Raw genomic sequence first — 16,511 nt, 5'->3', positions numbered from 1 at the left:
TATAAATAAAAGCTGCATTTGAAATAATAAAAAACAATATGATGTTCAAACTTTTGACTTCTTTCTTTAATAACTACATAACACAGTACTTGTACTTTTACTTTCAGTACTTGAGTAGCAATTTTTTTTCAAAACTACTGGTACTTTTACTTTCAGTACTTGAGTAGCAACATTTTTAAAAAAACTACTTGCAATAGGTACAAAAAATGTTGAATACTTTAGTACTTCTACTCAAGTCACTTTTTGATTGAGCACTTCCACTTCTACTCAAGTCACTTTTTGATGGAGCACTTGTACTTTTACTCAAGTATGGGTTTGGAGTACTTTATACAACTCTGCTGATGTCTGACATTATTGCGCAGTTGCGCACACCACAATCATGTGAGGCACTCTCCGCCTCCTCATACTGATAAGTTTGCACTACAGGTTGCAGTATGAGATGGGAAAATGCCGCCCGTAACGCGCCGCAAACTGATGACACACAAAAATGCTAGAAAAAAAATCTTGGGAGTCAATTTGCTGCCCCTCTCCAAATGCTGCCTGGGTCCAATGGACCCGGTGGGACCCGTGGTAGTGCCGGTCCTGGACCTTAAATCAATGTAATGTTTCTGGTCCCCTCATCATAAGCTGATGGATAATAAACTAATAAAAAACTATGAGCAACTACAAAGACTGAACCTGGGTATGAAGTGATTTAAGTATAACCAGCTTCATAGGACAATAAGTAATTACCCATGCTGGCAATGATGCTGTGAACAGGAAGGCGAGATGGTTCACCATAGATTCCTCTCCCCTTCTTCTTTTGCTTTTCTTCCTGTTTGAAGATGAAGGCCGAGTTCTCCTCTTTGGTGATGTTGATATAGAAACAGGTGTCGGAGCTGGCCATGATGTGCCGTGGTCCAGGGTTCAGCAGAATACTCTTATTTTCCTCTCTCCTCACGCCTATCAGGCAGACGCCATACCTTCAATGCAACATCATCATGTTATTATGGCCAGTATCCTTCAAACAGAGGCAATACAAAACCTTGGCAAAACAAAAGTGACCCTACAAGAACTAAAAAAACAAGTAAATATCTAAAACAGCCTTTGGTTCATCGATGTTATAAAAGGTTTTCCTATTGCAAAATGTTCAACCCACACAAATAATTTACAGGCCAATCTACAGAGGGTGGTACTGCAGCAAGCAGAGGAAGCAGTGTATTAGGAATTCAATTCTGTTTAATGTTCATTTTAAAGACCATAGTGTACAAAGAATCATCCAGCCCAACATTTCAGGGAAACAAAAGTTTATTCTAAGGGGAACATAAAGCTAAACCTTTGGAAAGGGGGTCTGTGTGTCCACAAAAGGTCACTTGATGTATTTTTGTCCACTGCTTTTTTTTGGTAAATGTCATTATAAATTGGATTCCTGAGATGAAATTCAAGCTGTTTGCTAGATGATACCTGGTCCCCACCTGTATTGGCACTTATGAATCTAGCCACTCTCATAGATGTTTTTGCAGCTGTGCGGACCTTGGCACCCATCGCATATTTGGTGGCAATGCCCAGTATCTTAATGCTGTGGACATGTGTTTTCCAGCTTATTTGTATGTGCTACCCAAAGACCCAGTGGTTGCACTTCTTAGCGGTAGACCAGAAATAGTTACTTCAAACCAATCAAAGTCTCTAACAATTGTCTTTGTGGCTCTAAACCATGGTATTGGGAGGCCTGGAAATCTCCCAGTCAACATTTCCTAAACCAAAGAGTGGCATTAAATGGATGATGATTAACAAGAGGATAGCAACATTTACTGATAAAATTTGAGTGTATAATGGCTCCCTGGTCGAACAACTTTGTACAACCTAATTTTGACCATTCACTCATCTATAAAATCATCACTAACAACTTGTTGGGCTTCCCTCTCTCTCCTACCAGCTCTTATCCCTTCTCCTTTCCCATTCCTTCCTCAGCTTCTCCTCTTTGATCTCTTCCCTGCTTTTTTCTTTTAGACATTCTAATTTTGCTGAGGAACAGACCACTAGTGTCTTTTTTCCTCACTATTTTGTAGTTCACTATCTTATTTTTATATATACACATACGGTCTTCAAAAACTGTGTGTGTGTGTATAAAAAGAAGATAGTGAACTCCAATATAGTGAGGCAAAAAAACCCCACCATGGTCTGTTATTTTTAACCACTTAAGCCCCGGAAGATTTTACCCCCTTCCTGACCAGGGGGTATTTTGCGATTCGGCACTGCGTGATTTTAACGGACAATTGCGCGGTCGTGCGATGCTGTAACTAAACGAATTTGATGTCCTTTTTTTCCCACAAACAGAGCTTTCTTTTGGTGGTATTTGATCACCTGTACGATTTTTTGATCATGCGCTATAATCAAAAAAAGAGCAACAATTTTGCAAAAATAACAATATTTTTCACATTTTTTTATATGAAATTCCCCCCCCAAAATGTAAAAATCAAAATGTTTTTACATTTTTGGCCAATTTGTTTTCTGCTACCTATGTTTGGTAAAAAAAAAATCACAATAAGCGTATTTTGATTGGTTTACGCAAAAGTTATTGCGTTTACTAACTAAGGGAAAGATTTTTGTCATTTTTGTTGTTTTTTTTTTTTAACGAGTAATGGCGGCGATCTGCAATTTTTTTTGCGGGACTGCGACATTGCGGCGGACAGATCGGACCCTTGACTGACATTTTTGACACTTTTGGGGGTACCAGTGACATTACTACAGTAATCAGTGCTATACATATGCACTATTTCTGTAAAAATGACACTGGCAGGGAAGGGGTAAACTTTATTAGAGATGCAGTGACTATGTGTGTCCCTAGGGGCGTGCTTCTAACTGTGCAGGGATGTGGCTGTGTGTGTAACAGCACAGATCAACAGTCCTACATAGCAGGAACGTTAGATCAGTGCTTTTACACAGGGAAGAATGACAGGCCGCTTTGTTTACATTAGCCCCCTACCTTTCTCCCTTCACATCGGACGATCGCGAGTGACCGGCGGACATCGGGTCCACCGGTCACACGCACGGAGGTGTCCGCGAACGAGCTGAGGCGGGAGCGCGCCTCCGGCAGCGCGCGTTTGCCCGCTATTGGCTCCCAGGCTAGTGATGTACCGTTACGTCACTAGCCGGGGCTGACCGCCGCAGTATATGTACTTGCGGTGTTCGGCAACCGGTTAATAGTGTTAAAAAAGTACGGAAACATTTTGAAGAACCCTCATATATATACACATTTGCTTTTTAGGTTTGCATATTAGTTACATTAAAACATTTTCATTTAAACAATACAAACTCTTGTTGCTCAATTTGGTCATGACATCTAGGCACTACTGACCTCTGGTAATAAAATGTTTAAACAGTGACACGTAATGGTGAGTGTCTCTTACTTCTTGTGAGCGTGGAAAGCAGCGTAGGTGAAACTCTTTCCTGCGTACTCCATAAAGAACTTGCTGTCTCCCATGCGTATGTGATAGACCTCATTCCCGGAACATCTCCCGTACATCCTTTGCCACTGCTCTGGGGACTGCTGCCCTTCCCTACAGAGAGAAGCAAGAGGGAATTTAACCAGAACAAAACTTTTCTAAGAACTACTTATGGGGGTTTTCTTCTAAAACTGAGCAGATCCTCCAAAATCATAATTCGTTTCAGTAAGGGTTCCTTTAAGACCTGAAATTTGCTTTAGGGGTTCCTCTGGGCTATAAAGGTTGAGGATGACTTTATTAGGAGATGAAAAGAGACTGAACAGCCTGCTATAGGTTTACAATATTATTAAATAAAATAAATTAAAAAATAAATATTTTTGTGGTTTAAACTGCTATACATGTGAGGAATTTTAATTTTAGCACATGTACAACTACGCCTCTTCAGCATAAAATAACTAAGGCTAAGTTCATACTTGCCCATTCTCTGAAAGGTGATCCATGGTTGAACAGCCACTGTCAGATATTCAGGAGGCGATCTTGGTGTCTCCTGAATGCCTTTTTTGGCTGTTTTTGTCTAATGGCAAATTCAATGGGACTAAAGCTTTGCCACATTGACATGACAGGCTGAATTTGACAAGCGTTGCTGACTGTATACTCAACATGCAACATTAAATTTGCTGTAGCCACAATACACGTAAACAGACCCCTCCATCTCCATTGCAAGCTTTGGAGTGGCGGTTGTGGGAGGTTGCAAAACGTTGCCTCAACTGCCTGTTTTTAGAGCCCCCATTTACATTTCTGAAAAGAAGTCTAAAAATGTGTTTAAGACAGGTAAACAAGGTTTATTACCTATAGGAAACTGGCAACTTTCACTGCTCTGATTTGAAACTGAAATTTCAACCTTTAACATTACAATCTTTAACATGGATAATGGAAACCTGTCATGAGATACATTTTAGGATACCAATTGCTCACCCTCTCACCTTGAATCAGAATTCAATACTTTTATGAGTCACTAACCTAGAACAAGCATGCAGCAAGTGAATTCAGAAAAAAAGTCAGAACTCCTCATCCGTATACTTGTTCTGGATGAGAGACACAGAGCTATTTTAAGCTAGGGTTCAGCGACTCAGGAGGGTAGCAGCATCTGCCCCATTATTTATCTGAGGGCAGGTTTCCTTTAAATTCAATAAAAACACAGTAAAACAACTATGGCACAAGGATTGAATGTGGTTAAAGAGAATGAGGGACAAGGCCATTGGGGGTAAGAAGATTCTAGAAAGGGAATGTGTGTGATCCCTGCGCTGTCTGAGGTGGCCAGAGACTCCCTGCTGCAGCGCCACTGGGACTGATACTAAAGCAGTAAATGATATAATTAAAAGGGTAGTGGTGCGCTTCAGGGATCAGCTCTAATGGATCTCTATTTGGGTTGGTGGCAGTGATGTGTACAATTCTTGCTTTAAAGGTGCTCCGCGTGATAAATATAATATTTATATTTTTAAAATGGTTAGGTGATGAAAGTGCAGGTGTGTTAATCAAATCAGTAGATATATATTTATTTATTTTAAGAAAATACCTTGATAAGTACGGTGTGTATCAATAGATAAATAAATAAATAAATAAATATCAGAGTGCTACTTCTTTACCAGTGACATCAATAAATAAATTATATAAATCCAGTGTTGGTCTTCAATCTGATTCATAAACAGTAAAACAAATATATATTGTGCTCAAAATAAAGTGCTACATGCAATTTTCTATTAAAACGGTGCTAGAAAAGATATCTGTGAATGGTTCAATTGTAATCCTTCAAATATCAATATTTAAATGAGATAGTCCAAAAGAAAAAATTATATAGAGAACATCCAAAATAGCTTGTGTGAATACGTTCCTCGCTTATATCCGTGCTTCACTCATGTAATTAAGTGACTATGATCTCCTTCACCTTGTGTGTCACCTCTGAGTGCTCTAGCCTCTCACCTTATAGGCAAGATCAATTTGCCTTTGGTATCTATCCAAGCTCAACGATAGACTCAATTTCTCTCAATCCGGATCCTTTCTTATTTAATGGAGCTGCTTTCTTGGATCCCTCTAAGTGTTTGTCTTGATCGTTTTTAGTACTATCCTCTTTGTCCGATCTTTAGTGTGCCTCAGAGACAAAGACTATTCATGGTGCAGTATATCCAACTCATTTATTAAAATATAAAGATTTACACTTACAATTTAGGCATGATACTTCAGCATGTAAACAAAAAACCAGCCGCCGCTGTGGAGATCGGGCTCCGTTGTAACGTCACTTCCGGCTCCTCCTACGCGTTACGTCACGAGGTCACGTGACTTCCTCAGGGACTCCCTGAGGAAGTCACGTGACCTCGTGACGTAACGCGTAGGAGGAGCCGGAAGTGACGTTACAACGGAGCCCGATCTCCACAGCGGCGGCTGGTTTTTTGTTTACATGCTGAAGTATCATGCCTAAATTGTAAGTGTAAATCTTTATATTTTAATAAATGAGTTGGATATACTGCACCATGAATAGTCTTTGTCTCTGAGGCACACTAAAGATCGGACAAAGAGGATAGTACTAAAAACGATCAAGACAAACACTTAGAGGGATCCAAGAAAGCAGCTCCATTAAATAAGAAAGGATCCGGATTGAGAGAAATTGAGTCTATCGTTGAGCTTGGATAGATACCAAAGGCAAATTGATCTTGCCTATAAGGTGAGAGGCTAGAGCACTCAGAGGTGACACACAAGGTGAAGGAGATCATAGTCACTTAATTACATGAGTGAAGCACGGATATAAGCGAGGAACGTATTCACACAAGCTATTTTGGATGTTCTCTATATAATTTTTTCTTTTGGACTATCTCATTTAAATATTGATATTTGAAGGATTACAATTGAACCATTCACAGATATCTTTTCTAGCACCGTTTTAATAGAAAATTGCATGTAGCACTTTATTTTGAGCACAATATATATTTGTTTTACTGTTTATGAATCAGATTGAAGACCAACACTGGATTTATATAATTTATTTATTGATGTCACTGGTAAAGAAGTAGCACTCTGATATTTATTTATTTATTTATTTATTTATCTATTGATACACACCGTACTTATATATTTATTTATTTTAAGAAAATACCTTGATATCTACTGATTTGATTAACACACCTGCACTTTCATCACCTAACCATTTTAAAAATATAAATATTATATTTATCACGCGGAGCACCTTTAAAGCAAGAATTGTACACATCACTGCCACCAACCCAAATAGAGATCCATTAGAGCTGATCCCTGAAGCGCACCACTACCCTTTTAATTATAAAGATTCTAGAAAGTCTTAAAAAAAAAGAGAATGAATCAGTTCAGCCACTGGATGATGGTTAAAGCTTCTCATAAGCTTTGATAAACTCTAATGTGTGCACATATAACAAACAGATCAGAGAGGGCGTCACATCTAAGTGCAGATAATAATTTAATAAAAAGCCATAAAAACATATAGTGCTGTATATAGAAAATCAGCATGTAGAATGTGCATCCTTTGTCCATTCAGCAGAGTTCATTAAGGAAGTGGCTGGTAACTGCAGTGTCTTCTCTTTTCTGTTTGTTCCTTCAAACTCATGGCACACACTAATAACCACCACAAGGCAAGAGGTAAATTGCTGCAGCTAAATACTGACAGCACATTAAAACTTTCCAAGAAATGACAAACAGTTGCTAAACAATCTCCTGTTCCTTAAAATCCCATCACATACACGACTGCACACATTTGATTAAGTATTTATGGGTGCTGTAGCAGAAGCTTGATCTCAATTCAGGGTAAAATATTGGTAATGCTCAGCCGCAGAATTCTAGGTCAGTTGCAGTGGGCTGGCTAGACTGGAAGGGATCATATGAGCTGTGCGGAGATCCAGGAAATTAATATCTGCCTATGTAATATTTAGAAATCAGTGTATGCAATATTGATCAGGGAGGCCTCAGCTGCTCATAGCTAAACTTTGACAGTATTTCACATGTGGGTGCCAAGAAGCACAAATAGAGCGTATTTAAACCCAAAAGCAAAAATGTATTATATCGCAGCTTAACATTTTTTATATGTGGTGATTACATTCATTATATTTTTTAGGTGTTTTTCACCTGTCGATCCAGCCAGTGACTCTGTTACTTTTCAAATGTTTTTTAATAGTGGCAGTTATAGGGATAAGATAAACCATTTACCATTGGCATGGGGTGCGTACAATGAACAGCTTTTATTAATTATGTCAAATCTTTATTCCAAAAGGGGAAAAAGAACTGTTGCTGTACCTGCTTAAAAAGCATTAAAGCGTAAATCCACTTTTGTTGAGAAGAAAGCATTCCCCCCCTAGGTGTTCTCTGTACATTACAAGGATTTTAACAAACTTTGTTGCAGATTCCTACCTTTTTTATTCTGAAGAAATCATTGTTTCTTCTTCTGTGCTTCTGTGCTGAGTGGGTCAAATGGGAGTGGTTTCATAATTATCTATAAGCTGTGGCAGCTGCAGGGCTCTAATAATGAAATCTGCTGGGCCTGCATCCCTTTAGACGTGTTCCTATTAGGAGTATCGCACCAAAAATGACATTTTTGGTGCAGGGGATACCAGAAATCTGACTTGTATCTTAGGCAGACTTCTGGGAAAATCAGTGAGCCAATCACACAAGCAGGAAATGTTTCTGGGGGGGGGGGGGGGGTGGTCAGTACACATTCTGTGTACAGAACACCTCCAAGTAGCCATATTGCATTGCATTTTCAGAAAATTACAACGACTGCAGATTGAAAAGGAAATGTGATTTTTAATAACATTCAATTACTATATAATTTGTGTCACAATTGTATACGCTATATTGTTTTTTCTTTATTTGCTGATTTTTTTTTCCCCACGAAAGTGGAGTTACCCTTTAACTGGAGCTCTGCTAATGCATCTAACACTACCCTCTCATCAAATTGACATTGCTGCTGTCCAAATGTGTCTCCCTTGCTTCTCCATCCAGGGTGAAGACACACTAAGGTAAGAAGTGTGTTACTGGCCAGATCATTGGGTGAAAATAAAGCTTAAAAAAAGAAAACTAATGCAGCCACCACATTTAAAGACTGGTAATCTGCAAAATAATACCTTTACATCTTTGAGTTTAGCTATGCTTTAAAGTGTTCCTGTACACATTCACAGACAAGACATTCAACTATACAGTGTCTTGAAAAAGTATTCATACCCCTTGAAATACACGCCACAAATTTTGAAAACCATTTAACATGTTCCTTCCACTTCACAATTAGGTGCCACTTTGTGTTGGTCTATCACATTAAATCCCACTAAAATACATTTACGTTTTTGGTTGTAACATGACAAAATGTGGAAAATTCCACAAACACAATTTGGATAAGGAACACCATTTTTCTTTCTTCTATGTTTTAAAAGCTAACCCCAATAGGCATTCACAAGCCACTAAAACTCTAAGCTAAAAATCTCCGCAAGTCAATGGCTATACAAAAGAGGGACATATATATGGATGAGCTGTACATGCACAGTAAGTGCATTCTATTTCATTTTGTAAAGTGTTTCCTTGTTGGATTGTTCATAAAGCTCTTACAAACTATTCTGTTAATTGTTACCACTATGACCTTGCAGCGCTGCCTTCCTGGGCTCCGTTCCTTCCAGGGCTTTGTCTACTTTCTTACACAGTTCAGGGTAGGCTAATTGGTTTTGCCTTAGAGCAATGTCTATGATTGTAGTAAAATAATACATTTGTAAGCTCCATATTATGCAGGATCTGGAGTTATTATCTCCCATAGTCTGTCACTGATACCTTTCAATGAGGATTGGCTGTGCCTGCTCCCAGTGCAGGACAAGGTGAATACACAAAATAATAGCTTGAATTAGTGTTTGGGCTTAATTCAGGGGTTATGTAAGGTTCAGGGCTTAAGCGTCTAGTTTATGTTTTAGGTTTAGGGGTCAGTTGAAGTGTCAACGTTTATGTCCAGATTTGCAGCAAAAATGGAATAACATCTACTTTATATTTGTTACATGCTCCCATTCACACAGCATAATTTTAAAAAATATTCAAACATTTCTGCTTACCTTTTTACTTGCTTAAAAGTCCTACTAATTTTTGCCCTTCTATGTAAAGTCAAGAATGGGACTGGGGAGTTATGTTTACCCAACTAGCTCTGTCTGTATTGAGCTGACAGATCTCATTATCAGTAAACTAGATAGACACACTGTCTGTCGTAACAAAGGGTTAAAGATCTCAAGGCTTGGGTGGTAAATTGGGGGTTATTGCGCTTAAAAAAAAAAAACTGTCCCATCGGTCTCACTCATGCTCTACTCTTTTATTTTTTCACCCACTGGAGGCTTGAGGGCACTAAAATATGTGGTTTTGCCCCGAGAGTGGCTGGTCCCCACTTTGAACCACCTAATGGCTGAGTGAGACCCCCTGAACTTACACTCGGTTGTGTGTTTTACTGGCCCAATTCTGACAGCGTCAACAGGCCATTGTTTGCACTATTTGTGTTTGTAATGTTCTGTATTTTCTTTCCCCCTTTTCCCTCCTCCTTTTTTTTTTCTTTTCATTTTCATTATTTCTTTTTTTTTTTTCTTTTTTCAAAATGTTTCAGATCAGCTGCTCACGTTGGTGGACTCATGTTCCCTCCATTATATGAAGGGTTTGCTCTCTTTGACCAAGAATCGGGGCATGGGAAGCTTTGTAGCTGTTGTACTATTGATGTTTTCATTTGAGATGAGACCTGTGATTATGGATGCTGATTATTTTTTTCAATTTTACTTCTTGTAATGCTAAAATGTAGTAAAAAGATTGCATTAAAAAAAAAAAAAAAAAAACTGTCCCTTAATCTGTCCTTTAAATTGTACGTTCATATTGTTCAAAATAACTTGCAAGTGGTCTTTACAGTCCTATGTATAATTCTTCTCCAAAGAACCAACTAGAAAGGTATAGTTATTTTAGGTATGCTGTGTACATGAGAACATAGCAGAGGTTTCTCAAATTTGACTGCATGGAAATACACTTTAAGGCATAAGGCAAGTGTTAAGTGTTAATGAAGGGAGCTTATCAGTTAGGCAAATCATTTCGTATTCAAGACCATAAACTACAAATAAACGAAAAATCAACCTGCGCACAATGTCACAATGATAAATATTTTAGTATTTAGGTTAAGCATTCAGGCAGCAGGGTGGTGAAGTGTTAAAGGGCGCTAAAGCGTAAGAGACGCTTTATAACAAAGAAGTGAAAAACTAATTGTCCATGGGACTTTTTTGGAGGTCATGAAATACATGAAATATAGAATATGTAAAAGTGATCAATTCTATTAAAACATATAAAAGTAAAATGAGTTCAAAACAGGGAAATGTACCAGAAACTGTTTTTATTATTGCAATTTCCATACTTCAATACATATTTGAAAACATGCTTCATAAAGAGATTCATCAATAATTCTGCCAATCAGGAGGAAAAAATGGGATACAGTGGAACCTTGGTTTACGAGTGCCTTTGTTTACGAGCATTTTGAAAGACGAGCAACATTTTTAAAAAAAATCTGTCTTGGTATACGAGCACTGTCTTGATATACGAGCAGTTTTATTACACTATAACCATGCCATCCCCTCTGTTAATGCCCTCTGTCACATGTTATTATGTGTCCCAGTGCTTCTACTGTATGTGAAGATGCCAATATGTACTTTTCAGAGTGTTTCCCTGCACTTACTTTGTACGATTCCTGTCCCTGTGTCTCTCTCTGGTTTCCGTCCTCTCTGCTATCCCCAGCGGGAGGGGCCGATCACTCCTCCTGACGTCATCTGAGGAGGAGGGGAGGAGAGCAGCAGAGAAGGGCTAAGGAATTACACAGTGCCACAGACTCTCTAATAAAGTATAAATCGGCATTTGTTGTGTGCAGTGCAGACACAGGGACACATGATGTTATTTAACAGAGGAGATGGCATACTTTTACTGCACAGGAATGTACTTTATATATAATACAGCATATTTTTATCAATGCTTTCCTATGGGAAAACTTGCTTTGATATACGAGTGTTTTGGATTACAAGCAAGCTGCTGGAACCAATTATACTCGCAAACCAAGGTTCCACTGTATATCATAAATCTCACGCCTTTTCGTGAAACATGGTTCACTTCATCAGGAGTTTGTTGTTGCTGATAAGGTGAAACTAATTGTGTTAGTGAAGGGTCATTAAAGATTTGCTGTGTTGGGAGTATAATTTTCTCTCTCAGGTTTTGTTCCACAATCAGTTGCTGGGCTGTTTTTCTCTTTTCCCTAATTTCTCATGTCTTGCATATTACATTATCACGTGTGAATTTACATCTTGTTTTGGTTTTTGGTCCCTCTTGATTCTTGTTTTTTCTTCACTTTACCTACTTTTGTGCCAATTTTAGACTTCAAATTAATATATCTCAGACTTGATACAATAATTTGTCTATATTAGTAAGTCCCCTTTCTGTGTGCCAAGCCATACTTGTCCTTTTGCCTTCGCCTCCTGGGATTCCGCTGGGCTTTCTCCCCGTTGTCTTCACAACCCCAGGAGAGACTTCTCATCTGGTGTTAATAGTATGGTCTTTAATGAACCTTGGTTACCAAACTGAGTTACGCCTTGTCAGCAACATCAAACTCCTGATGAAGTGAACAACGTTTCATAAAACGCGTTGCCATTTATGTATTCCATCTTTTCTTCCTGATTGGTACAATTAGTGATGAATTTAAATTTTTTTCAACTATATACTGAAGTTATGTAAAAATGTAAAACCTGTTCCTGGTGCATTTCTTAGTTTTTTTCTCATTTTACATTTATATGTTCTTATAGAGTTGATGACTTTTACATATTATATATATATATTTTATGTGTTTCATGGCCTCTAAAAAAAGATCCATGGGAAATTTGTTTTCCCTTCTTTGTAAGTATTTGGGACAGAGGTATTTATGCCTGTGTGCTAGACCCAGTGATTTTCAACGCTTACACTTTATATCAAACACTCAGGTCAGCTCAGCTGCTAGATATACACAAGTTTGTAACAAGAACTCACCATCAAAAATGTACATCACTGAACTGTTTGAGGTATTAACATACCGCACAAGGACTGATGTGAATGGTTCAATTTGCTCTGTAGTATGAGTGGAAAGTGTCAGGGCATTACAAATTAGTAAAAAGTAAACTTACTGCCCCCTGGAGGTATGAACAAGTAGTGTGATGAGGGTCGAGGTAGCAGGACATACACAGTTCAGTGCCAGCATGGCGTATTTAAACTCCTCCTCACATACCACATGATCTGGAAATAAAGGGCAAAATTATCAGTCACATTAAAATAACTATTATCAACCAATCGATCTATCTGAAAATTAGAATAACTCTGGGCTTTGTCCTTACCCATTTTCAGAGCAAAACATTCAAGTCTGTAATCTTCTCCATAATATAAAAAAAAAATAAAATCTATCAGGGATGGTAGGAACTCCCTTTTATGGCTTCAGCAGGAGAGCAGACCAGGAACTTGCAGATATTTCGGTTATCGCACACTCCTCTAAATGATCCTTTCCCGCAAGTCAAAATATCTGCTTTGGACATGTGACCACCCATATCACATTTGAACTCATGGACCAGCAGTTTTCTGGCCATTTGAACTTACCTGCAAACTTGACATGAAATTTGTTCTCAGGCTTCAAAATCTGGACATACAGAGGACAGTTGGGAGCGAAATCTTTCACGGCCCAGGCTCTCAAGATGGTCTGATGGTCCTAAGAATGAACATTAGAACAAGCCCTTAGGCTCACCATACAGGTTTTTATCTGACTGTACTATCTCCATATAATCAACTTTAGATTGAGCAAATACTGTATGTAATATGAGGACCTATCTAAACTATCAAATCAATTTCTATCCAATCACGCATACTCTTGCACTACATACCTATTGGAAGATCTGAAGGAGCTGTACAATCAGAGTGTGGCATGTGTGTGTGTGGTGAGCTTCAGATGAACTACCATAACTAGTAGAACTGCATAGCAAATATATGCTCTGTTTTCTATTCAAACCTCTAAATACCAGACCAGAAATTGCATCTTATTGGTCTGCATATACTAAGATGGCAGGAGCCGATTTTAGATTGGTTTATGGCTACATTACTAAAAATCAGTTTTATGTTATTAAATAAATATTCTTTCACTTAAAGCTGAATACAGATACATAAGGCATATGTATTCTTATTTAAATCTTGGTGTGCTTCATGTATTACTTCCGGATTTGTGCGCAAATCCAGTGTAAAATTTTGCCTCTGTACAGACAGCAGCTTCCTGTAATAAAGTCTGGCTACTGCTGCTCTCTCCTTGTGCAGGGTGACTTGTCTTGTCTCCGCCCCCTCCTGTAGATTTCTGCAGGCAGCCTGTAATAGGCGGAGCTGCCGAATCACTCCCACAGCTCTTCTCCTTGCACAGGCTATATACAGCACAATAACGATGTCACTGTTATATATACAGGATAAAACTGTGTTTGCCAAGGCATTTGGTGCACACAATGTTGTCATTAACAAATTCCGGACTGCCCACTGCATATATATTGCGGCAGGGAGGCAGGCTGCGTGAAATCATGTACGTGATTTTGCGCACGTGATGTAAGGGGCGCTTGCGCGCCGGGAGCTCCGCTCCTGCTGTGATTGGACACAGTGGGAGCCAATCAGTGGGTCCAGCAGCTGTGATGGCCGCCGGTACCCGCCAATCATTCGGAGGGAAGGCAGAATGGCAGTCTGCCTATGTAAACAATGCAAACCACTGTTCTGTCAGGGAGTAAAAGAGAGCTCTTGTGTTTCAGCTAAGCTGAAACCCAGATCTCTCTTTTCCTATAGTGCATCCACTCCACCCCCCCCCCCAAGTTAGAAAGCACTCCCTAGGAGCACACTAAACCCCTTGATCGCCCCTGGTGTTAACCTCTTCTCTGGCAGTGTCATTTATACAGTAACAATGCATTTTTTTTTAGCACTGGTCCCCAAAAAGTGTCACTTTGTGTCAGATCTGTGCGCCGCAAGGTCACAGTCCCACTAAAAATCGATGATCGCCGCCATTACTAGTAAAAAAAATAAAATGACAATAAATCTTTCCCATAGTTTGTAGATGCTATAACTTTTGCGCAAACCAATCAATATACACTTATTAGGTCTTTTTTTTTACCAAAAATATGTAGCAGAATACATATTGGCCTAAATTGATGAAGAAAATGTATTTTTTAATTTTTTTTTTATTGGGTATGTTTTTTAGCAGAAAGTAAAAAATACAGTTTTTTCCCCCAAAATTGTGGTTCCTTTTTTTGTTTATAGCGCAAAAAATAAAAGACGCAGTGGTGATCAAATACCACCAACAGAAAGCTCTGTTTTTCCTGGGAATAAAATACATCCATTTTATTTGGGTACAGCCTTGTACGACCACGCAATAGTCAGGTAAAGCAACGCAGTGCCGTATCCCAAAAAAATGGCCTGGTCAGGAAGGGAATAAACCTTCCGGAACTGAAGTGGTTAAGGAATACATTTATATGTAGATTTATATTTTAAATCTTTATGTTTCTGTAGCTTTAAAACTGAACCCCGGGCAAAAAAAATGGGATTTTTGACTTGCCGTAAAATCCATTTCTCTGATGTTCATTGATGGATTCCTGATCTTCTTACCATTGGGTTATACTGCCCCCTACAGGAGTAGGACACAAAGCATAACAAAAGTCTAGCTACGCTATGGGCAGACCCAGGGGGTATACTCCCTCTCTCTGCTATAGGTACTCAGTTTTGTTACAAGCAGTGTAAGAAGAATTACAACTCCACAGAGGAGCGGATGCTGTGTCCGTCAATGAACATCAGAGACATAGATTTTTACAGTAAGTCAAAAATCCCATTTTCTCTTTTATTTATTGACGGACACAGCTCCTGATCTTCTTAACACTTGGGATGTTCCAATGCAGTGTTAAACATGATGGGTGGGAACAGGGAAAAATAAATTCCCAAGGCTAAAACAACTGGAGCTCACCTGAAAAAAACGATACACACTCAAAGAGGACAAGATCCGCTAAACAGCAGCTTGCAAAAATTTGCAGCCAAAAGGAAGCATCCGCAGATGCCAACACATCCACTTTATAGAACTGTGTATAGAAAGTGTGCAGCGACGACCAGTAGGCCACCTTGCAAACCTGCGTCACTGAGGCCTGATGACGGAAAGCCCAGGAGACACTGAGCGCCCGAGTAGAATGCGCCTTGACAGGGAAAGGAGGAACCTGACCCTGGATGGAATAGATCTGAACCACCGTCTGTCTTATATATCTAGAAATGGTCGTAGAGGAAACTGACAACCCTTTCCGAGGCCCATCCATGAGCACAAATAGTGAGTCTGACTTCCTAAAAGACTCTGTAGCTGCTAGGTACATCCTAATTGCCGGTCCACATCCAAGGCATGCAAAGCAATTTCCCTCGAATGTGTTGGCCTGGGACACAGGGAAGGCAACACAATGTCTTCACTCAAATGAAAATCAGGGACAACCTGAAGAAGGAAAGACGGACAGGGGCTAAGAACCACCTAATCAATGTGAACCAGCAGTAAGGTGAACGACAGGATAACACTGCCAATTCAGACACCCTGTGCACAGAGGTAAAAGCCACTAAAAAAGCCACCATCTGGGTCAGCGTAAGCTGGGGAATCTCCTGAAGATTCTCAAAAAGAGGCTTCTGGTGGACTGAAAGCACCAAATTGAGGTCCCAAGGCGGAAAAAGAGACCGCACTGGAGGTGTCAAGTGCCTAACACCGTAAAGAAAAGTACACACCAGGGAGTATGTGGCCAAGCCCCATTGCAAAAAGACCGCTAAGGCCGACACCTGACCCTTGATAGTACTCAAGACCAGTTTCTGCTTAACCACCCCATTGAAGGAAGGTCAAGATCCGAGCCACCGAACAAGAGTGAGGATCAACCCCAAGAGGCTCACACCACGCAATATACGTCTTCCACGTAAAACTGTAGATCTTCCTAGAAGTAGGTTTCCTAGCTTTTAACAGCATTGGAAACCCAGACTCAC

At 39.4% G+C, this 16,511-nt stretch overlaps 1 protein-coding gene across 6 annotated transcripts in view; it reads right to left on the bottom strand.

The window, feature by feature from the left end:
- The window catches only part of KCNT1 (potassium sodium-activated channel subfamily T member 1), a 659,112-nt gene that overhangs the window by 76,668 nt on the left and 565,933 nt on the right, over positions 1-16,511 (bottom strand). For all 6 annotated transcript variants that reach the window (XM_082263648.1, XM_082263649.1, XM_082263652.1 and 3 more), the window contains 4 exons: positions 13,098-13,206; positions 12,635-12,743; positions 3,390-3,539; positions 733-962 (listed from right to left, as the gene is read on the bottom strand). In XM_082263648.1, coding sequence (XP_082119774.1) covers positions 733-962; positions 3,390-3,539; positions 12,635-12,743; positions 13,098-13,206 — 598 coding nt within the window. The remainder of the gene's footprint in view (positions 1-732; positions 963-3,389; positions 3,540-12,634; positions 12,744-13,097; positions 13,207-16,511) is intronic.

The sequence above is a fragment of the Pelophylax lessonae genome (genome assembly GCF_965119305.1).
Source record: "Pelophylax lessonae genome assembly, chromosome: 7".
NCBI classification, from domain to species: domain Eukaryota; kingdom Metazoa; phylum Chordata; class Amphibia; order Anura; family Ranidae; genus Pelophylax; species Pelophylax lessonae.
This window is presented reverse-complemented; position numbering and strand designations above follow the sequence as displayed.